General features: G+C 37.4%; 1 protein-coding gene across 2 annotated transcripts in view; it reads left to right on the top strand.

The window, feature by feature from the left end:
- Positions 1-24811, top strand: part of plxdc2b (plexin domain containing 2b) — a 189345-nt gene that overhangs the window by 65927 nt on the left and 98607 nt on the right. For both annotated transcript variants that reach the window (XM_066723384.1, XM_066723385.1), the window contains exon 2: positions 670-878. In XM_066723384.1, the coding sequence (XP_066579481.1) occupies positions 670-878 (209 nt within the window). The remainder of the gene's footprint in view (positions 1-669; positions 879-24811) is intronic.

Here is a 24811-nt window from a genome sequence, read left to right as displayed (position 1 = left end):
GGTAGTTTTTATATGGCAATGTGACAGATGAGTGATAATACACATTGTACACTGTGCGATAAAAAACAGCTCCCTGAAGTGTTAAATGTCCTTATAACTTGAGATAAAAATCTCCTTTCTACTATTCAGTTACTTTTGCTATTATTATTATTATTATTATTATTATTATTAGTCTATAGGAGATGGGGGGCTAAGCACATACACTAGGAATAATGATAGCAATTCAGTTTCAGCCCGAAGTTGCAAAGAGACATGCACTTTATTATATTTCATATCTTAAGCAAGATGCACACTTGCCCACATTCTCCCCTGGTAACAGTGGGCTTCTTGTTTCTCCTGTTGTTTGTTGGTTTGTCTAAATGTAGGAAGCGATTGAGCAATCTCAGAACACAAATAGGCACCTTAGGCTATGAGGCGCTGTGAAAGAATTATAACATCTCTGAGCTGGCATCAGGGGAAGGCTACTAAGGCGCTACCGTGGGAGCTCGGCCCAGCAGATCGTGTGGGAATGTGGAGTGTTCGGAAAACCTCAGCAGTACGATTCCATATCCAATTAATTAAATCTGAATGGTCTCACTTTCATACTAAATACAAAGGAAGGGTTGGCCAACTTCAGCAAATGTTGTGTACCTGCGTTTTCCCTGACAAAACATTGCTTTCTTTTCCCAGGCGCGCACGTCCAGGGAATGTCTCACTCCGAAGAGAGCGTCTTGGTCGATGTAAAGCTTTACAATCACAGATGGAGAAGACAGGCCTGGTCATCTCAGCCCAAGTCGATGGATAATAACAGAGCAAGCCAAGACCAAGAGAGCTCAGATGCGGAGCGGTTCCCAGACTTGCTCACTGAAGAGGACAATGACAACAGCACTCAAATTGAGGTATGGAGCTGATTTAAATGCCCAGGGAATGATATGGCCTGAAAACACACAAACCCAGCTCCCTATAAAAGTGCAGTATTTCATCCTATGCCTTCTGGAAAATAGATCATGATGAAATATGTTTAGATGTGCACGGAGGAGAGATTAAAAAGAGAGGTCAGCGCAACTTGCAATACATTAATGGTCAATATTATCTGTATGTGTTAATCTTGCTAAAACCATACTAAGAAAAGACAGATTCACATATTATACTATATGTCTACCCATACATTTGTGTGTGGAAATGTTATTCGATGTATAATTCCAATAAACCGGAGAGCAGGCTGCTGCACACTCCCAGTAAAGAAGGAGGTGAACAGAAGAGTGATAAACGATTGAATTCACTATAAAACATGCCCACACAGATCACTGACACAGATCTGACATGAGTTACACTACTAAACATGTGAGAGAATGTCTGCAGTATGTGCACCTGATGAAGATATGCTAGGGTCAAAACTACAGATTTTGATTGATTTAAATATGTTTGGATTAAAGGTACTATAATAAGACAAGTTTCCAATTTCAATAAAAATGAAGGATAATTTTATTTTCTTCCTCCACATTAATAACAAATATCTAATAACCACAAGTTCTATTGCAGCTAATGCCCTTAAACTTTACATGTTCGTGTCACCATGCAGTTTCACTCACCACTTTTTAAGGCGTGACGACACATGATGCATGTCCATTTTTTAATTATCTTTGCCTTAAAATGCAACTCCTCCAGAACCGCTGTACCGATTTTTAAACTGTAATGTGGCTAGTGTTTTATTAAACTTAAGAGCATTGAAAGTTATTTAAATTGTGACGTTTTGTTAATTCAAAATAAATGTCCAATCAGAATCCAGCATTGGAGCATTGGAAAAAACTACTAAATGAAGAAGAAATGGATACATTACTAAAGGCCTGTGAGGACATGTGTTTGAGTAAAGATGGTGCCGTACATTGTTTGGTCGCCATGTTGTTTTTGATGACGATTATTGATACAATATCCCAGGTTATTTTCTCAGAAACCACATGTGTCATAGATGCAAAATTTGAAACATAAAGTTGCAATATTGAGTACATTAAAAAGTACAGGTCACATGGTTTGGCAGCAATATTTCATTTTTTGATAATAGTGAAATGTGTTCTTCTCTGAAACCGTTTCGCCAATTGAAGCAAAATTGTAATCTGTCACTTGCACAAACAATTTCCACTGGAACCAGTCTTCCTCATGTGAGGGATGTGAGAAAAGATGCACTCTGTCTATTTTTTATTTTCTGTTTTTACTGACACAACACTGGCGAACCATTTTTGCATCCAGACTACAATGACAACAATCTCACTTGTTCCTGTACAGACTTTATAAGCATGAAGAACTTTTTGAATTAAGTCTTCACCAAGACATCACAAAAACAGACTGTTTAGGGGATTGCATTTTGTGATATCAATATTACAGTTGTAGCCTTTAAATTGGCAAATTATTTTGGAGACTCCTGTGATGGCATACAACATTTTCAGATCAGACATGTTTGCAGTACAATCCCAGATAATCAAATATCATCTGTAGCTTTTTCCTTATATTTGAACTCATTTTTTCCTTCACATGTGTGTTTCATCTTTACCAACGTAAAAAAAAAGGCAACCAGTATTTTATCCCCATTAAAATCATTCAATGTTCACAGTGTGCCAGCATCCTACAACAGAAAGCCCTTTGATCACAGCCTGCATTCTCGGCAGTCTTCCCTGAAATATTTCTAATTAGAATTCTACCAACATTCCATTCTGGGAGTATGCTGTGAAAGAATCATGTAAATATCCTCTCTCTCCCTCTGACAGATATCGTCCAGTTTCATGGCATTGTTCAGTAGACGTAGAAAACCCATTTTAAAACCACCTCCTTCATTCAGGTGTTATAGAACTGCTTGAATTACACAGATTGCAGAGGAACAGTAACATTACTGGAATATTGACAGTCTGGAAGGGTATTTATATCTGCTGCAGTTGTCTGGCCCGAACAACCCTAATGATTTTCATTTAAGCAGGACATTTAAAGAAAATCGTAAAATTTGCTTCACGATCATCAGTTTTCATCACTGCCACCGCCACGTACAGTTTGCAGAGTAATACTTTACAAGTGCAAAACTCCCCATTTTGAATCTGATAGTGCTCAACTAATGACTAATGTCTTTGTCAACCTCTGGATATTTTTACTGGTAAGCATATACAAATGTTTTTTTTTACACATAATGTGATAGGGCAGGAATTAAAAACAAAAATTATGGGAGACTTTATTATTTGCATTTAGCTTTGATATTGGCATTTTTCACTACCTGATCACATCCTACTTGTGTCCTTGTTGATGTTCCCAAGGTCAAATATTTCATGATCTATAAAAATGCAATTTTGTTTCTCTGAAGAAAATGTTTTCACGGGCCTTATACAGCCAGTGCTTATGATTGGTTACTCTCTCCAGCATCAGTTACACCATTTGAAGACCAAACACTGTAGACCAAGCTAGTCAAATACCAAGCCCCTCCAGTCTATACAGGCAGTATGGCCATTCACAGGGCATTAAAATCAGATTGTACCCAGGGCTGGTGAAAAGATAACCAGAAGAGGTCTAGTACTGCCCTGGACTTGGACAAGTTTCCATTTTTTTTTATTAAATCCATTAAATCCAGAGCATTGGCTCATTATACTGCTGTGTATGTGTGTATTTGACCAGTTTTCGATATTAGAATGCTAGAATGAGTAGTTAGCTGAATAGCATTCTTTCTCAGTTACAGAATATTCTAAACTGTTCTTAATTTTTTTTTTCTTTTCTCTGATGGGCTTTCATTGTGTTCTATTATTTGTGATAATAGAAGTTTCAAGACCTCATACATATTCAGTAGCATATTCAGTGCTCCACTGAGTTATATGTAGAAAAAGCTTGAATTCTCTCGATGAAACATCCTCTTGGGAAATATTGAGGGGATGACATGTATTTTTAAACGACCTCTGTTATACAAAAGACAGAACAAATTACTTTGTGCAGATTGCACTGGAGTAAGAAAGTTACTATTTACCTTGCGAACATATTCGATTCCGAAAGTCACACAGCGTAACATACATTACTGTGCATTAGCCTGTTCATACAAACCATCAGTATTTTTTTTTTTTTTTTACATTTTTAAGAGTTGCTTATATGATCAATATATTTGATGAATTAATCTGGAAGGGTGCTATAGATCTTACATGTACACCCTAGCGAACATAAAGACACATTTTAGTAACTGTGCATGTTCCCCTTTAGTCATCTCCTACGGTCTTCTCTAAAGGGAAAGAAAAAGAAAGAATATTTTTTTGGACTTGTTGGGTTTAAGTCCTTAACATTAGTGAAGTTGGAATTTGTTTTGTTTGACTGATAATTGATTCAGTTATATAACTAAGCAGTGGATTATTATTATTATTATTATTATTATTAGTATTAGCAGTAGTAGTAGTAGTAGTAGTAGAGGGTAATGGAAAAAAATAAATAAGCAGAATTGCCAAATATAAAGCATCACTTTTGTTTTCTCTCTGGTTTATTGACCCACTGCAGCATTCAATGTATAAATGACAACTGAAGAGTGCGGTGATGTTTCCTCAATTAAACACAGTAATTATCTGTCATTCACAGGGCATTATTAGCAATGCTGGGGCTTATGTAATTCACATATCCTTTCTGCAATATTATGAGTACTTCAGTCATGGATGAGTACATGTCATTTTTAGTCTGTTACTTAATACCTCCGGAGAGTCAGTCCCAGTTTACAATACACATTTTTAGACTTAGTATCAAACTAATATAACAATAATACATAAATAAACATTTATTTGGAGTAGTTTAAATGATTTTATTCACCTCCTGTCACATATTTATGCTAAGTGTCTCTATGTTATGAACCTTCACTTTTAATATCTGCTCTGTCACAATAATGCCATCGACAGTGCTGTTGTTAATAAAAAAGCTGTTTTAGGTTTTCAATAAAGCACAAGTAATTATTGCCCACTGTTGATTAGTCTTATCAAACCCTCAAATGAGAGGTTTTCACGTTAGATTGTTTTTTAAATCAATCAGATGTATAATATTCTAGCAGTGCTCTGTCATGTGTAAATATTGCATTTCATTTCACTAGTGACATAAGATGTACCCACATATTTCTAGGCTGATGCTGATGCTAATTTAGGGACCTGCTGGGTCAAAGCAAGATGATTTGAGAGTAATCAACCCACCACACAATGAAATCTCATTACTGTTCCAGCTCCATCCAGCTCAGTATTGAATAGGTTACAGATAATAATGTATTTATTTTCTGTGACTTTCTTAGTCTTAATACATACTTTTGGTTGTGGTGGAGAGTAGGTTTGTAGTAGTTAGTAAATGAGCCGTGAGATTGTGTTTACATATTCAGCAAGTCTGTGTATTTGAGGTGTCAGTCTAGGAGCTCCTCAAAAAACAGTAATTGACTTTGGCAAAACCCTAGTTGACCATATGAGATTTGGCAGTAAGCTGTATTATTTCTTTCTGTCAGTGAAAGAAGTATCATGGGAATGTGGTTTTGCTATACAACAGAGGGCAGTATATGGACAAAGTTCATTGAGAGGATGTGAGTGAGGAGTTTGAGTTGGGGTATGGAAAAAAAAAAAAATCGAACCTTGGAGGAACAGGTATTAAAATGGACACAATCATTACTATTATTACAATTATTAATATTAGTAATAGTAATATGTTTCTTAATAAAACATGCTAGTAGATGCAATCACCTTACTGTATTACTTACAGCCCTGAATAAGGATCTGCTCCACTCCATGTCCAGACCAATAACTGATCCCTGTTCATAGAGGACTAAGCCCTCTGACCTTGATCTGCTAAAGCCCTGCCCAGACTTTTCCATTCCCTGGGCAAGAAGGCACATTTACAAAATAATGATATTTTTCTACATTTGCATTCCTATTTACAATAACATATGAAACGCACGCAAAGTTGTGATCTCTTGCTGTTAGAATTACAGTCAATCTTACCTTTCTGCATTTCAGTTCTCTGCAATAGGCTAAAATGCCAGATACAGAGCACTCTACTTTGACTTTGTGTCAGATGGTACATAAGTATAAATGTTCAATAAGCTGTCCAAGGATGTCAGGGACAAGATTGTAGACCTACACAAGGCTGGAATGGGCTACAAGACCATCGCCAAGCAGCTTGGTGAGAAGGTGACAACAGTTGGTGCGATTATTCGCAAATGGAAGAAACACAAAATAACTGTCAGACTCCCTCGGTCTGGGGCTCCATGCAAGATCTCACCTCGTGGAGTTTCAATGATCATGAGAACGGTGAGGAATCAGCCCAGAACTACACGGGAGGATCTTGTTAATGATCTCAAGGCAGCTGGGACCATAGTCACCAAGAAAATAATTGGTAACACACTATGCCGTGAAGGACTGAAATCCCGCCCGCAAGGCCCCCCTGTTCAAGAAAGCACATGTACAGGCCCGTCTCAAGTTCGCCAATGAACATCTGAATGATTCAGAGGAGAACTAGGTGAAAGTGTTGGGGTCAGACAGGACCAAAATCGAGCTCTTTGGCATCAACTCAACTCGCCGTGTTTGGAGGAGGAGGAATGACCCCAAGAACACCATCCCCACCGTCAAATATGGAGGTGGAAACATTATGCTTTGGGGGTGTTTTTCTGCTAAGGGGACAGGACAACTGCACCGCATCAAAGGGACGATGGACGGGGCCATGTACCGTCAAATCTTGGGTGAGAACCTCCTTCCCTCAGCCAGGGCATTGAAAATGGGTATGGGCGTGGATGGGTATTCCAGCATGACAATGACCCAAAACACACAGCCAAGGCAACAAAGGAGTGGCTCAAGAAGAAGCACATTAAGGTCCTGGAGTGGCCTAGCCAGTCTCCAGACCTTAATCCCATAGAAAATCTGTGGAGGGAGCTGAAGGTTCGAGTTGCCAAACGTCAGCCTCGAAACCTTAATGACTTGGAGAGGATCTGCAAAGAGGAGTGGGACAAAATCCCTCCTGAGATGTGTGCAAACCTGGTGGCCAACTACAAGAAACGTCTGACCTCTGTGATTGCCAACAAGGGTTTTGCCACCAAGTACTAAGTCGAAGGGGTCAAATACTTATTTCCCTCATTAACATGCAAATCAATGTATAACTTTTTTGAAATGCATTTTTCTGGATTTTTTTGTTGTTATTCTGTCTCTCACTGTTAAAATACACCTACCTTTAAAATTATAGACTGATCATTTCTTTGTCAGTGGGCAAACATACAAAATCAGCAGGGGATCAAATACTTTTTTCCCTCAGTGTATAATGTTTAGCAAATGCAGATCCCACTGTAGACAAGAAATTGATTTCAGAGTTTCAGTTCAATGGCCTTTTTTAAAATCCTGACAACAATAATAATACAAATATATAAATGTACTTAAAACTTCACAGAATCTTCTAAAGGAGAAGGACCAGATGTATTTGTCCTTAATGATTAACTCCATTTAGCAAAGCAGTTTGACAAAGCTCAGTATTGCACACAATCTGTTAGTCAGCCCACATACGATATGTGTTCGCACATAAATTTATTGTGATGGGCACAGATTACATGGTCATTCAAATACTAACAGGATTTCGCAAAAGAAAAAAAAATCACCCTTTCTCACAAGGTCTGGAGCCCTGAATCCTCTGAGAGAGCTTTCCAAGAAAAAAAAAAACTGCAAGCCCTTGGCTTTCAGGCCAGGCATTTCAGAAGCCTTTTATTTTGAGCCAGGAATGAAAGCTACTTTGAATAGATTTTAATGCTAAAACTTTCTTGGTATTTCATTCATTCATTCTTCTTTGACGTAAGCAAATTTGTAACTGTCAATGATGGGCCTTGAATCTCTAGCCTCATGTTTCACTGTGTGTGACGCTGGGCTGAGCTAAAGGGAGAATCCTCTGTGTGCCAACAATGGGGATGTCTTCACGCCACCTATTGAGCTACTGTTTTTACTATCTTTATCAACCCTCTGAATAGTCTTGGTCTTGTACAAAACAGCCTTACAGATTTTCCAGCTCTGGCCTATTCCACAACAAATATAATAATGTCTCTTGATAGAGGTGATTGAAAACTTTAAAGCTCAACATCTGAAAGAGTGAAATCAATCCTTGTCAGGGCAGTCAGCAAAAATGTAAAACAAAAAGTGGTTTGAAACATGTACATTTTAGCAATCCTTATATATTTCATATATCAACGAATGGGACAATTCCCAATTTAATTAATATATTTAAATGACCACTGCATTTCTTAGAGATTTTTTTTTTAAACCGTATCAATACTGTTGGATATGAAAGCAGTTTTTGGTGTTGGAGATTTGGCAACACTTGGGTTATGTACTAATTCTGGTGTTCATTTTTCCAGTAATTGTGAGTCACTGTCTATATGCATGCTGCCACTTTTCATATTTCATTATTTTAATGTACATAGTAGTGCAGTTTAGTTACATAGAAAATCCACAGTTTATATTTCAATTCATGAAACACTAGTTTACTATCAGTAAATTAATGAATGACACCATTAATACTTTGGGACCAGTGAGACTAATATTTGTGAATTTTCTGTAATAGTTGTGGGGTGTTTATCTTTTAATATTATTTATAGTTATCTTTCAGTGCAGTGCAAATCAATACACTGAACTCTATAGATTAAGGCTTGATATTAGGTATCTATGCAGGTATTTATGCAGTTGTTTTAATGTAGTTTTCTGTCATTTGGTTCCCCTCCAGTGATGCTGTTACTACTCACACATGTATTTCAGAAACAATATATGAGATCCGTAGTGACTTAAGGTTAAATTAAAATAAAAGTACACTGTGAATTTAATCTTATATAAAGAATCTAGTCATGACAGTTATGTGGATTTTCAAATACTGTTTTGTACACATAAAGAGAGAGAGAGAGAGCAAAAAGTGGGACAGAAAAAATATTGATGCTGAGCTGAACGCAATACTTATAAAATGTCTCCTGAGGCAGAACAGATTTCAAGAGACTATCTTCTCTTTTAATGGCCAATTTGAAGGCATTCATAAATCATCAAAACAATTGAAGAAATCAGCCCCAATGCACATTATTAGTTTTTAAACCCAGCAGATCTCAACATATTGCAATAATTATAATATTAACATATTTTTAAAAAAATGGCATTATTCTTTTCAGTGCATCTGAGTGGTTTAACCATCCCGCCTTTATTTCTTGAACACCAAGTTCCCCAGTTTTATGTAATCGGATTTACTACACTGATGGCCCCTGTGCACACTATTATTATAGGTTGATAAAACAGACCTTTTATCACAGTATTACTTTTTAATCAAATTATTTTTTTTTATTACAGCATATTTTCTCTTGTTAATTTCTTGCAAGTTGAAGTCGTGGTAAATCCACTTCATGGAATCTGTGTGGATACAAGTCGCTTTTCAAGTAGGTTTTAAGAATGCGTGTCGTCGTCGATTATACGAATATGTTTGAACATACTTTTAGTAATTTACTCAAGTGTTTGGGATTGACCTTGTCCTTCTCTGTGACCTTTTTTTTGGCCAAAATCCTGATACTCCTAAGTTTTCAGGCCAAACGTGCACATGCATCATCATTTCACAAGGTAAAAACACTGCCTGTGAACTTCCCATTGTGTATGTTTGTGAATATATCTGATTTCAGGTAACTCAATATCTAACATATAGAAGGCCTTACTAAAATACAGTTTGGATATCACAGAATTAAATGTATTAAAGGATATTGGACAAAAAATGCACTCATTTCCCAATAATATTTTCCATTTTTCACTTGTCTTGGGTCAAAATTAGTAGTAGTATTTTTTTAGAGATTTGTTTTTATTTTTTATCTTTCAGTAAATGCTTTTCATATTTACAAGTAGATATTAGTGCATTATCTGACAACAAAACAAAAAGAAAATGTCAACGGGAAAGTGGAAGTTTATTTATAAAATTCAGTACCTCATAATATAGAGGGGGGAAAAATGCTTGAACTTATGATTTTGTGGAATGGTTATGCATATTACTGTGAAATAGTTGAGGTTTTAAAGATTCTGAACCCACAAATATTTAAATTGTCTTAATATTATAAATATTTGCAATTTACATGTCTGGAACATTTAATCTTTGTCTCGTTGGTACTAGAAGAGCTGTGAATATGTTTTAAAGTTAATTTAATTTTCTTGTCAGCTGTCATCATCTAAAATGCTTAAGTTCATAATTTGCCACAGTAGTCCAGGAGTCTGGCATCTTGGATTACACATTTGCATTACATCAGCTATCTAGGATTTCATAGAAATCTACATAATTTTTCATGTCCTTGCACAAGGTTATGAAAAATATTTTAAAAATAATCACAGTGGTAAACAAAATTCATAGAATTATACTTTTAAATTTGTATAGTATGCAAACGTAAACCAGTTTTCAGTTTCCTAAAACTAATCTGTGTTATTATATTATATACACCGATCAGCCATAACATTACAGGTGAAGTGAATAACACTGATGATCTTTATCATGGCACCTGTCAGTGGGTGGGATATATTAGGCAGCAAGTGAACATTTTGTCCTCAAAGTTGATGTGTTAGAAGCAGGAAAAATGGGCAAGCGTAAGGATCTGAGCGACTTTGACAAGGGCCAAATAGTGATGGCTAAACAAGGGGGTCAGAGCATCTCCAAAACTGCAGCTCTTGTGTGGTGTTCCCGGTCTGCAGTGGTCAGTACCTATCAAAAATGGTCCAAGGAAGGAAAAGTGGTGAACCGGTGACAGGGTCATGGGCGGCCAAGACTCATTGATGCACGTGGGGAGCGAAGGCTGGCCCGTGTGGTCCGATCCAACAGACGAGCTACTGTAGCTCAAATTGCTGAAAAAGTTAATGCTGGTTCTGATAGAAAGGCGTCAGAACACACAGTGCATCGCAGGGGTGACCCCTGTCCACTGCCGAAAGCGCCTACAATGGGCATGTGAGCATCAGAATTGGACCATGGAGCAATGGAAGAAGGTGGCCTGGTCTGATGAATCATGAGTTCAAGGTGTTGACTTGGCCTCCAAATTCCCCAGATCTCAATCCAATCGAGCATCTGTGGGATGTGCTGGACAAACAAGTCCGATCCATGGAGGCCCCACCTCGCAACTTACAGGACTTAAAGGATCTGCTGCTGACGTCTTGGTGCCAGATACCACAGCACACCTTCAGATGTCTAGTGGAGTCCATACCTCGACGGGTCAGGGCTGTTTTGGTGTCAAAAGGGGGACCTACACAATATTAGGAAGGTGGTCATAATGTTATGGCTGATCGGTGTATATACCATGTATATAGTACCGTGAAAAAGTATTTGTCCCTTATCTGATTTTCTGTATCTTTCACATTGAATTTGGTCAGATCTTTTTGTGGGGTGCAGTAGAATATAGAGGGAGTCTGAGAGAAACAATGACACCAAAGTTTGGAGCTGCTTTCATTTGTTGGGTGTTCAAAGTAATCAGACATCTTCAGGTATGAACCCACCCCCAGTTAACCCAATTAAAGGGATACGTGTCAGCTATTCGGGAACTTTGGTTAACAATCAGGCCTGACTGGGCTAGCCCTGCCCAAAAAACTAAAATCTAACTTGACTAACTAATGACTAACTTGGGCCCTGTCTATCAGAGAGAGGTTGATAGCAGACAGTTTTCTAGAGGCACATCATGCCACAAGCAAAATACAATCCTAAAGAAAATAATTGTTGACACCTATCAGTCTCGAAAGGGTTACAAAGCCATTTCTAAGGCTCTGGGGATTCACCGAACCACAGTTAGAGCCAGATTGTCCAAATGGAGAAGTCTTGGACAGTAGTGAAACTTCCCAGAAGTGATCATCCTGCGTAAATCTCTCTTAGAGCAAGGTATAAAATCATCCAGGAAGTCACAAGAAACCCTAGAACAACATCAAGGGATCTGCAGGCCTCTCTCACCTTGACTAAGGTCAGTGTTCATCACTCCACCATTAGAAAGACACTGAGCAAACATGGGATGCATGGCTTAGTAGCACGGTAGAAACCACTAAGAACAACATGAATACATGTCTCAAGTTTGCCAAAAAGCACCTGGATGATCCTCAAGAGTTCTCAAACAATGTTCTATGGACTGATGAGGGGATGCATTGGGTGTTGCCTAACTTTCTTTAATAAATAAATATCAAGATTTTGTGTTATTTGTCCAATCAGGTCCCTTTTATTGCATATAATATTGGATATCTAATATCAGGTCAGCTCAGTTTATCTTCATTCCTTTACTTCCCAGTGCAAAGTCTTGAACACTTCTTCAAGGTTTTGCCGTGAATAGTTTTGGTAAGATTGTTTCCTCTTGATTAACTCCTTTGCAGATCTTGATCTTATCAGTGTCTGATTGTTATGTGGAGTCATTGTAGATATGTATAATAAGATTTCTCCTAATAAGACATCACCTAATAAGAAAGAATCAAACCATTGCCCGGAAAAATTATGATGGGATAATAATGGAAAACTGATTTTCAAGAGTGAAATAATTCTATAGAAACATATTAGTAATGTTGATAGCAGTAAACAAAAGGCAGAAGATGCCATATTTTTAGCATTAATTTTGCCTTTTCAATTTAACCTATTGGTTCTATGTGATGAAGAAAATTCTCACTGACTGCAAATCAGCTGTTAAACACTGAAATCAGATTTCAAACGGTTTACTCCCCTGATTTTCATATGTAAATTTAAAATGTGAAGGACCAGTGTTTAAATTGATTGCGTTAATAAATAATGGAATATACAGCTTAACTGCCTGATTGAAAGATATTAATAATATAATTGCACAGTGCTTATTAGAGGCATTGTCTTTGAGTGATTTATCTGGCTAGTTATGATTTCAGTGAAGTGCTTACAAACCTAAAGAATGAATCGCACAATGACACTAATTTATGTGAAAGACACATTGCACAGTCGTACTTAATGATGATTAAATATTTATCCAACATTTATGAAAATGACTATCCCATGATAGTCTGTTTTGCTGATTCAGTCAACATAATTATAATCCAGATTTTGAAGTACTGCTTTATTATTATTATTATTATTATTATTATTATTATTGAGACGTTCAGCATGTAAATTATAGGATAAGACAGTGATGGAAGTTACTTTTAGTTTGTTACGAATATTCACTGAGAGAAAGTAGGAAGTTGGTTCTAGGCAAACTTTTAATGGTGTGATTTGGAACTCTGGTCTCATTCACAGCACTGGGAATAAAGGAGAGTTTTATTCAGAAGAAGGCCTGCAAGTGGTATAACTATAGCGTAGGATTGGGTACACTTTCTCTTTCTCTTTCACACATAACACTACATTTCTGGATCAATGGGCTATTAAGACAAAAACACTTTAGAAAAATCATTGAACAGGGCTAAAATAAAGTGAGCACCTTGCAATAAATCTAATGGGCAGTCTCATTGTGAAGCCAGAGGTCAGCAAACTCGTTACATTGTTTGGTTAAAGGAAGCAGATGTACAGTATACCTGCCACCTTTGAATGCAGTATGGTCTTTGCATGTGACATCAAAAAGCCTAAATCCTGGGGCTGGGCGGGCGGGGGAGAAACGTGTGCTATTACAGTTTTGATTTTAATAGTTCGCCAATGTGTTTCATAGTTTATATGAACCAAAACTTGCTTTAGTGCATTGCAAAAGGCAGAAGGATATAAATATATAGTTGCAAATTAACCCAAACCTGTACTTAAGTATGCATTTTTGACATACAGTGGAGACCTGTAAAAGGATTCACATCAGTAGGGGAGAAGAAAAGTTCTTCACAACATTTTTATGACACCTGTTGATTCTGACCCAGTAGCATGCCTCTCATTTCAAGAAAATGATTACATTTCCCTGGATTGCTGGCTGCCGAAGTGGAACTGATGCCTGGGCAAATAACGTCGCCTCGCTGGGTGACTTCAGGATGTTCTTATCTTTAGGTATTTCTAATGAATTCAAAATCAAGCTCCAGAACACAGACAAGAACTCTTGTGACATGATATGGGAGGAAATCAGCGGCCCGAGATGTAAATAATCCTATCTCTTGTTCACCCGGGAAGAGCATTAAGACCTTTCAGACAAGAGCTTTTTAGATTTACTTCAGGTCTTGTAGAGAGAGGCAATATCTGAGAGGATTTAAACTGTTGAAAAGACAAGGTTTGGAATTCGGCATTTATTGAAAGTACATCTAAATACTTTTATTTTGACAAGTTTTTCTGACAGATAGTCGTCCATAGTAATGCCTCCAAATATACCCAGGCACTCATCCACACAGGCACATATGGGTGTATATTTATATAGTTCACAATAAGGTAGGAGAGTGTGGGTATATAGCCTTAAACTGAATTTGTCAGGATCATATAGATCATATAGCCCAGCCCTCACCTCACTTCTCACTTCTCGCCAGCTGGGAATCTCTATGCCAAAGCCAGAGTCTGTGCTACCTTGCATTTTTTATATTTGTATTTGATTTTAGCTTTAGACCTACATAAAACTACTTTATGTAGTACAGCCTGGTCTTCAACAGGTTAACCTCATTCTGCACCTGACCAGTACAACTGTTGGATAAGAATGATCTACTACCACCATTTTTTGTTTGTCCACTTCATTATATTAATTACTTTCATCAAGGTTGCCAATTCTGTGTGATCCTTGTTTTAATAAACTATGTGATGCCTTCTGGGACGGACATGATTTTTGGATACAATATATTGCCATGATATTTTTCATGATAAACATATTGTAGAAATTATTAATTTATTTGTAGGATTCTACTTCATTGCGATATCTAGATTTAATTACATTATCCTGTTTTTTCTACTGCTTTACAGTTACAATGCATTACTTCCTGTACATATTAACTACTGTACACTTCCAATCTCAAGTGCTCACACTTGTGTGTTAGGAGACAGTTGATTACTAGGGTTAGTATAGTTAAAGAACCAAGTCTGTAGGAAAATCGTGAAGTCGAATAAAGATCCAAAAAAATATGTCAGTGCTTTAGTGCTTTAATTCCAGGAATTACATGCGGACAGGGGGAAATTGTTTTATAGCCAGCAATGTCACCTTAGATCTCAATCTATGCTGGAATGTTGATGTTACTTTTAAATCAGATCGCCATCAAAATGCGACCTGAAAAGCTGAATCTGAACAGATAGCTAAAGCAAAACTTCAGACAACTGGAATATTGGTTTCATCGCAGTACTGGTGGTTGTGCAAATATATACAGCTGGAGAAAATCTGTAACAGTATAAAGAGAGGAGATTGCAGCTAGGTGTACAGCACTAACATGTAATACCTGTAAAGGGTAGCTAAGCCATTTTACATGCATTAAGATGTTAGCAGTGCTTAACTGACAGAACTGACTAAACTGACTGAACAAGTATCAACAGGTATCAACAAATATGTTGTGTAGGGTTTACAAGTTTACGTTGTTCAAATTGATTTTTGCTTTTGTTGTTTTCAGATGAAAGTACTGTATAAAATTGAAATTAACGTGTCTTGTCCTCTACTTAGCGATACTTACTGTTGCAAATGATAGCCACAAAACTCAGAAGTGAAGAAGCAGAACCTCTTTAAACATGATGGCACCTACAACCCAGACATCAGGGTCGGGAATCTTAGAGCAGTCATCAAGCAAAGTAACTTTAACATAGGCTAGGGCTCCGATTTGGATTACACATACAATTTTGTGCCGCTAATAGAAATAGAAAATACTAAAATACTAAATACACTAATAGAAAACTACAGAACTATACTCAGTTGCGGTTTCACTTTTAGTAAAATGCCACTTTCTTCTAATCATAAATGTAACCACTATGATGTACAGGTTTGTAGTTTGCTTTTAGCGAGTGAGTCAAAGGTTTGATTTAATCCAGCCCTTTATCTCTGACATTATATTTTTATTTTCCCCATAGTAAACAAACAGTTGTCCATTAGGTTCTGTGCTGTGATTTCGTGGACACAAAACATAATAGTTAATGAGAGCACATCATTTATAACGAGGTTGACTTAGAATCTCCTTTTCTATATGTTGAATATAAATTAATATGCTTCTAACAATGGAGAGCAACATGTGTAAAATTAAACTACACATATATGCTATGTTTGACATTTGGTTATATAAGTGTTTGTGGTTTTGTCCATTCTTTTTGGTTTTTCATTATTTTCATCCCACTCTTTAAGCTTTCCCCAACATTATTTATACTTTGAATTTACAAGGTGTTTCGGAATGTTGCTTTAAATTGCAACATTCAGTAATTTGCTACATTTTGTAAAATAAAAAAATAAGTGTAAAGCTGGTTTTATAGGGTTGTGATGATGATCATCTTTGTTTGTTTCTTTATGTTGCTTGGATTTGTTGTTTGCTTTTTCACAACAGAACACTATGGGTGGTTTTAAAGTTTGAAAATACTGGAATTAACTTGTCAGGAAACTTTAATCAAAAAATACATCACAGCAATCTTTAAGAACAAACATATTACAATGTGTACAGGCTGAAGAGATGATTAAAGCATCGAAGAGTTTGTCTTAAGTTTTTAAGTTTGACATTTTTAGCCTATTTAGCTAGTTTTCAAAGTACAGTGTGAGTGATAGGTCAACAAGAATGCTATGAGTTCTGTGAAAGATAGGCCTGAATATAGCTGGAAGAGTGACAACTTGAAATGAAATGTAATTTATATAGAATATCATATCTTTTTTATATACTCTTATCTTCTACTGAATGTAGTGATAAATAGACAAATATATAAGATAACACCATCACAGTGAATTACTGGGTACAAATGAGAGAATGATGTGGGTCAGTAGTCAACTATAACATCTGCTGTGTTAATAAAGCAAACATAAGCTTCAAAGGCAGTTTAGCAGAGGATAACAGAAATACACATCACATTTTTACATTGGGTATAGTAAGTGAATTGTGTTGTTTGTTTAAGTGTCTTGTCAGTTTACCAACAACAGGGAATACCTGTCTAGACTTAACAACATTAAAAAAAACACAAGAAAAAAAATCAACTAGAAATATTACTGAAACCAGAGGAACAACTAACCAACATGCATGACTATTCTGTCCGCAAACACCTGCGCACTGCTGCTGATTTGATCAGGAGATCAAATTCTAAATTATTATTTATTAAGAGACTAGCAACTTTACTGCATTAATAATGGCAAACACATGAAGACGAATACTTAGCAATACAACTGTTTAAAGACAACATTAAAATCCTCTCCTGTCTAAAAGTATGCTGGTGAACATGGAACATATGGTTTCCTAAGTAATACATTTAAAAGAAATATTATAAATTACCAGAATTCATGAATGTACAGTACTGTGCAAACATTGTAGGCAGGTATGATAAAATGCTGTAAAGTAAGAATGATTTCAAAAATAGACATGTTAATAGATTCTATTTATCAATTAACTAAATGCAAAGTGAGTGAACAGAAGAAAAATCTACATCAAATCCATATTTGGTGTGACCACCCTTTGCCTTCAAAACAGCATCAATTCTTCTAGGTACACTTGCACAAAGTCAGGGATTTTGTAGGCATATAGTCAGGTGTATGATTAAACAATTATACCAAACACGTGCTAATGATTATCAATTCAATATGTAGGTTGAAACACAATCATTAACTGAAACAGAAACCGCTGTGTAGGAGGAATAAAACTGGGTGAGGAACAGCCAAACTCAGCTAACAAGGTGAGGCTGCTGAAGACGGTTTACTGTCAAAAGTCATACACCATGGCAAGACTGAGCACAGCAACAAGACACAAGGTAGTTATACTGCATCAGTAAGCTCTCTCCCAGGCAGACATTTCAAGGCAGACAGGGGTTTCCAGATGTGCTGTCCAAGCTCTTTTGAAGAAGCACAAAGAAACGGGCAACGTTGAGGACCGTAGACGCAGTGGTCGGCCAAGGAAACTTACTGCAGCAGATGAAAGACACATCATGCTTACTTCCATTCGCAATCGGAAGATGCAAAGGCTACCTGCCGAGTTCCTTCAAAAACTGTGTGCAAGTGAACCTAGAAGAATTGATGGTGTTTTGAAGGCAAAGGGTTGTCACACCATCTATGAATTTGATGTAGATTTCTCTTCTGTTCACTCACTTTGCATTTAGTTAATTGATAAATATAATCTATTAACATGTCTATTTTTGAAAGCATTCTTACTTTACAGCATTTTTTCACACCTGCCTAAAACGATAGGTTGCATATGCAACCCCGGTTATCTAAAAAAGGAAGCACTGCCCAAGGGGGAGGGGTTTCTGCGCACTTCCGCGGGAACCTGATCGAAACATCACTCTATCAAATCTGCCATTGGCCCCTGTGCTCGTCACTCAGAACAGGTCCCTTCCCACTTCTTGTTCTGTAAAACGTGACGTCAGCACAGGTTTGTCCTCTTTTACCGGGAGCCTGGACTCCCGTGTGTCCTTGCGACACTTGGGCAGTGCTTCCTTTTTCAGATAACCGGTGTTGCATACGCAACCTATTGTTATCTTTCAAGTCGGAAGCACTACCCAAGGGGGAGGAGTTACTGTATAACAAAACCGTCGCAAGGGAGGAGGCAGCGAGCTGATAAGGGAGCCTGCCCCGAGGTGCACCGATAGGGGACCTCGGCAACACAACTCCAGACAGTAACCTCAGGGGCCCCATAGGGCCACACCTGAGCCGTCCAGGAGCGAGGACCTCTACCACGCTCTACCAGGAACTGTCTGCAATCAGCATATACAAAGTGGGGCTACAGAGGTTAACTCTTACGCCCTCCACTTACAAGAGCAAGGCCGGCTGCTCTACTAGTGCAGCTAGGAGCGTGGCCGTAATCTACTTGCACAATGTCTGGCGCGGGCAATCAAGCACTTGTGCGGCCTCCGCGCAATATCATGATCCAATAGTAGCTGGGCCACAGACCCAATGAGAAAAATACAATATAATACATAGCTGGCTAGTCAACAGAGTAGTTGAGCTGAACAATATACAATACATACATATCGCGTGACAGCAAGACCTTCATGCTGTCAGTGCGCAGCACAGGAGCATCCAACTCGACTAAACAGTACAGAGTGGAAAAGCTCCATTGTGCTGACAATTTAGATTTCGTACAAACAAACTATATACACCACGGTGCGCAGGAACGAAGTCATGCGCTTCCCATGGAACACGGGAGCAGTTGATGCCTGCTGGTTAGACCGGCTAACGCAGGGCAACATTAGCTCTACTGTGTTAACAAAGGAACTATATACACAGCGAGGCAGCGAAACTCAAGCTCCGTCAACTGGGAACAGCGGCAGTGAACTCCATTCCACAATTTTAGAACAGAGCCACAGTCCTGCTGTTTAACACATAATACATATATACACGTATATACATCACGGGGTGCAGGAGCTGGCTCATGCACCACACGTGGAACACAGGAGCAGTTGACACCTGTCGAATAATGCAGGGCAACTACAGGCCCAGAGCTGGAGGAGGCCCGGCTTGGGGTGCCATGCACGGACCGGGAGGGCTAGCAGTGCTCGTTCTCAGCGAACTGATAGAGCGAGATCTCCTACAGCCGCAGCTGCGGGCTGTAGTGCGGGCGCAAGCCGGTGGAGGATCACCTCACGCGGGCGAGATCTCTTACGACACACCGAGGCTCTGGCTGGGCAGCCGGGATTTTACTGCCGCTGCTAGCGCTCCTGCTGTGGAGGTAAAAGCCCTGTGGACAAAAAACCAACACAGCAAGCAGTCAGAATATATAAGACACTATATAAACACGACTATTATTTTTAAAGTGTGCTATTTGTAGCCGAAACTGAAACCGAAGCGCACCAGAGCCCCGGAGCGCGGACAGAACAGAGTCGGATTAGCTATCAAAGATAATAACTAATAACACTAATAGACACAGACAATAATAACAACGGTGGTGACAGCACAGCCGTGAAGCCAACCAACCGAGCAATAATAATTGTTAATAAACAATCAAAGTCTAATGCACAAGACAAGACACGGAGAGCTCACGTTCTCAGGTCAAGGCGAAGAGGCAAAAGAGGACGAACCTGCGCTGACGTCACGTTTTATAGAACAGGAAGTGGAAGGGACATGTTCTGAGTGATGTGCGCAGGGGCCAATGGCAGCTTTGATAGAGTGACGTTTCGATCAGGTTCCCGCGGAAGTGCGCAGAAACCCCTCCCCCTTGGGCAGTGCTTCCGACTTGAAAGATAACTTTTGCGCAGTACTGTATATGTGTGTATTTATGCATATATATATGAAACAGTAACTACAAATGGGAACCACAGGGAGCATTTTTCTATGCGTCAACCTTTCTAAGGAAAGATGTTACACTTGTTTTATCTATTATATGTATTTACAATGTACATCTCCAAAGCAGTTATAAAACTTTAAATGTAATAGTACCTTGTGTGATGTAGTAAGAGAAACCACATTCAACTGATGGGTCGATTCAGAGAGAAGATTAAAGGTTTAAATTAATCAGAACAGCTGTCTGCTGACAGCACTTATATACTGATTATCTTTGGTGTTTCTGCAGCACACAATAATCATTCCACATAGTTTTTGAAATTTATATTGTAAAGTGCAGTGCTTATTTATTTATTATAACAAAGCTGTCTGAGAGTGCAGACTGGTGTTTCATGGCCTTTTTGAATAATGCTGAGGATAATGCTCCAATCTATATCCTGTTACCAGAGTTTCAAATACGTTTGTGTATACAATGGCAAAAACTAAATATGTCTGATGTACTGAAAATGCGAAAATTAATTTAATTTAGATTCCTCCAGTGCTGCGCAATTGGAAAGGGCCTGGGGAAATAAGGAAACTAGACAGATTTCCACACGGACAATAATAGTGGGCATATGATTCTGCTCTGGGGGGTGTCAGTGCTATTCTGTAAGTACCTGTGAGACAAACTGCAATGTCAGACTGCACTAATGCACTGACATGTCAGGATAGTATTGTGGCATTATGAAGATGTTTTTAGTCATACAGTTCATATAGAATTTTAAAATGCAACAAGAGATGCAATGTAAGATATGTTTTACATTTATAATGTTTTGTTATTTGATGGTTAAAAGGTAGTCAGATATATAGTAATTGATTCTTGTTGTATTTTTGAGGGGTTATAGTTAACAGCTTGGTAATGCATACGTTTATACATATGTTGCTGTTACGTCTTTGTGTTAACATTTATGTTTATATGTAATGTAATACCTAGTTTACTACTGGTTATTATACACTAGAGTGTATAGTACATGTTAAATAAACATGTATGCACATAAAAGCATCTATTAATGTATTTGTAACCTATTTGTAAACAATAAATATAGATAATGTCCCCTTAAGTTGGAGCATAAGAGCCCAACTTTGGAAGGGGTTTTGTTCTGATACATTCAAATCTTGTGTAGAAATGGTCTCACCAAAGAATATTTGTTAAAACAAGTAATGCTGAATTCAAAACATTATCTAAACACATAACACCACAGGACTTTGTCATTTATTTGCACATTTGGTTTGCCTCTGCCTCTTTCAGTAGTAATGATTCCCTCAAGCCTCAAATCTAAAAATGATTAATTCTGTTGTAATAATTATTTGCTTCATATTTGCTACTTATATTCAGTTCCCCTTTGTCAATGCACATTTCAATGATTGCAGCCCAGCCTTGTCCTTCAGACCCTATCTGAATATTAGGTTTGTGAAAATCAAAGGAAGCTTACTTGAACCTGGGACAACCAAGCTACGGATGGTTTCAAAGTCGCTGTGTAATTTTTTCTACTCCTTTTTTGTTTTCCTGATTTAACATACATTAAAGGGAAACATGTAATCTACTGGTAAAAACAGCAATACCAATCACATAAAACGTTCTTAATTGTGCATGATTTGTATTTACATATGTTTTCTTCCCGCAGAATTGCTGTTTAAGTAGTTGTTTAAATGCAATACACATAACAGAGTTTGAGCATTTTAAGTGATTCATTTATTTCAGTTTGAGGATATTGTCTTAAGCACATGTTTGGGAAGACTGGAGGGATCCAACATGTCATCAATTTGTGTCTGCTTTTCTGGCTATTTATAAGGATGAGTAAGTGTTCTTAATGGTTTTAAATCAATGTAATTGTGTAAGCTGTAACATATTTGACCCAGTAATAGAAGACAAGTTTATTTATGTATTTAATTTTTGAGAAAATAATTTGATTATATTTTTTAATTCATTTTTTTTTTTCCTCTTTATCCTGTAAGAGAAGACTGCCCAGGAACTATCTTTTTCAATCGGTGATCTGTGTCCATGTTTCAGGAATAGATCGATTGTTGCCTTACCTACTTGTAGAGCAAAGTTAATTAGGCTTATTTTTAGCTATTTGTTAAGCATGACTCCCTTTTCTTAACTGACCTTTATGGTTGTCAGATTGGTACAAGCATGAAAATGGGGACATTTAATTAGCATTACATACATTTTCCAAGGAACACCTGTTAAGGCCAATTTGGTAGCCCCCGAGGTAAGATGAATAAATGCTAGCCAAAATAATTAGGCTTGACTGAAAATTGTTGATGAATTTTTATTTAAATAAAGCACATTTGTGAGCTCCCCGGTAGCTCATCTGGTTAACTGGGCCCAGAGTGGTGGGTGTGTCTTATGAGCTGAAAGAGCTTGTTTCCGAATGAGTCTGTCTCATAGCGAGCTTTATGTGTGAGTTCCCTGGGGAACAACCTCGAAGGATGTCGTTATATGTTCTTTATCATTTAATGGCAAATCCAGCAACGTTATCAGATTTATTTAACATGTCATAATGACTAAAGCAAATGTTGAGAGACTCTCTAGGCCTACATAAACTACATCTGCTAGCATAACTTTAAGGACTTGTTCAGATGTTTCTTCATTTGATAGTCCCTGCACAACACATAAAATGTGCAAAATCTTTACAATCTGAGTCATTAGTGCCTATGGAAAAACACAATGTTTTATCAGTTTATCAGCATCTTTAGCTTTTGGAAGCTTGGGTAAATATTCTCATCTCAGGTGACTGGCTGAAGGAATTGCCCCAAACCCCCCACCTCTATTTACAATATATTTGTTAAGGAATTCACATAGCCTGAGGTTGCCTAGTTTTTCCATGCAATGACCAATGCCTCAGATAGCTAATATACTGTCTACATTGCTGACTGTCTTGTTTTTTTGTTTGTTTTTTGACATAAGACAATGTTTGTCTCATCGCTGTTGATCTGAGCCTTTCATGTTTTTAATACTCATCTGTATTTTCCTGGTTAATTCAACTTTTAGGTACACTTCATCAAGCATTTTAATAGTCTTGGAAGCTACTATACTTAAATACCTACAAATGTGTGCTTAGTGAGCGACCTTAACTTTCAAAAACGAAATCTCCTGCCAGTGCATGCAGAGCAAGGGCTGCCAGCGGTCCTGAAGAATTAAGTGCAGACAAAAGGATCTTAGATTTAAAACCATTTTGATACCTAAATTCAATTTTATAAAACATCATATTAATTAAAGAAATCTTTCTTACCCAGTACATTTTGAGCTGTAATTCCCTCTTCTTAAGCTTGCAATACTCAGTGCATGTCATTTATCTCCTGTGGGCCGCTTTCTAGGGGAAATTAAAGATGTAGGATTGTAGTTCTGGAAGTTAAGGTCTGGTTTCAGTCATTCTTTCAAACATATGCATTCATTTTAAAAATAGTTAAATGTATGTTTGATTTTGAAATAAGCACAAATAATAATTATGCTAATTAAAAACTGGGAATCGTATGTATATCTTACACTGCATGTAGAGACCACAACGCTGTTAAAGTGCATTCCAAACAGGAAGTGATAAAATAAGACTTGGTATTTCTCATCAGTTGTAAAGCCATTGAATGCGTCCATAAACTGTGGTTTTGCTTTCATATTCAGTGATAAAGGATGTGATGTTCTTATTTTGCAAATTAGCTAAGGGATGTTGGTATGTTGGTTTGTTTGTATATTATCTACCACATTCAGTGCCTGACCACATTATTAGAAAATCTCGACACTCAAGGATTTGAAATCTGCTTGAATAACAACAGATGCTATATTACGTTCACCTTGTGACTTTATATTTGGTCCCTTCATAATAATTGTAAACCAAACACATGAAAAGTTAGTCATTAAAAGTCATTAAAAAATTGGGGAGCCCAATAAAGCCCAAAGCTTCCACATAACTTATTTTTCGATACACACATTTGTATTTCATTAGGTATATTTAGCACACTCATTTTAACATGAATTTAATTCGGAACTATTTGGCATACAAACTTCTATTTGAACTTTTATGGAAGTATGTTTTGGGGTCATTATCTCATTAAGAAAATATACAATTATGCTCCATCGGTTTCTATGTATGTTGAATAGGTCAATGGTCTGAAAAATTGTGGCATCTGGAATCTCTTATATTTAATTAATTGAATGTTTGACATATATATAAAAGTATAATATACACAGTTCAGTTTTACAGTATTACAGTATAGTAATATAGTACAATGTACATCACTATGAATATGAATATGAATAATGGCCACACAACAGGGACAAATATTTCAGCCATATGTAGCAGCTCCAGTGACAAAAATATTCAGGTCAAGGAAGCTTGTTCCAAATCCAACATGTGCTAAAGACGTAATACATGCAGAACATAATAGTTGCAAATTAGTAGCAGGAACAGTGTCCAGTGAATCTTTGAAAATACAGTAATTTCAACCATTTCACAGTCAGATGCATCTAGGACGATTTTTCTGTAATGACATACATCTCTTAATTATATGAGAATGTAACCTCAAGAAATGTCAGTT

This window comes from Amia ocellicauda, chromosome 2, assembly GCF_036373705.1.
Source record: "Amia ocellicauda isolate fAmiCal2 chromosome 2, fAmiCal2.hap1, whole genome shotgun sequence".
NCBI lineage: Eukaryota > Metazoa > Chordata > Actinopteri > Amiiformes > Amiidae > Amia > Amia ocellicauda.
The sequence above is the reverse complement of the archived record's forward strand: the minus strand, read 5'-3'. Positions and strand labels throughout refer to the sequence as shown.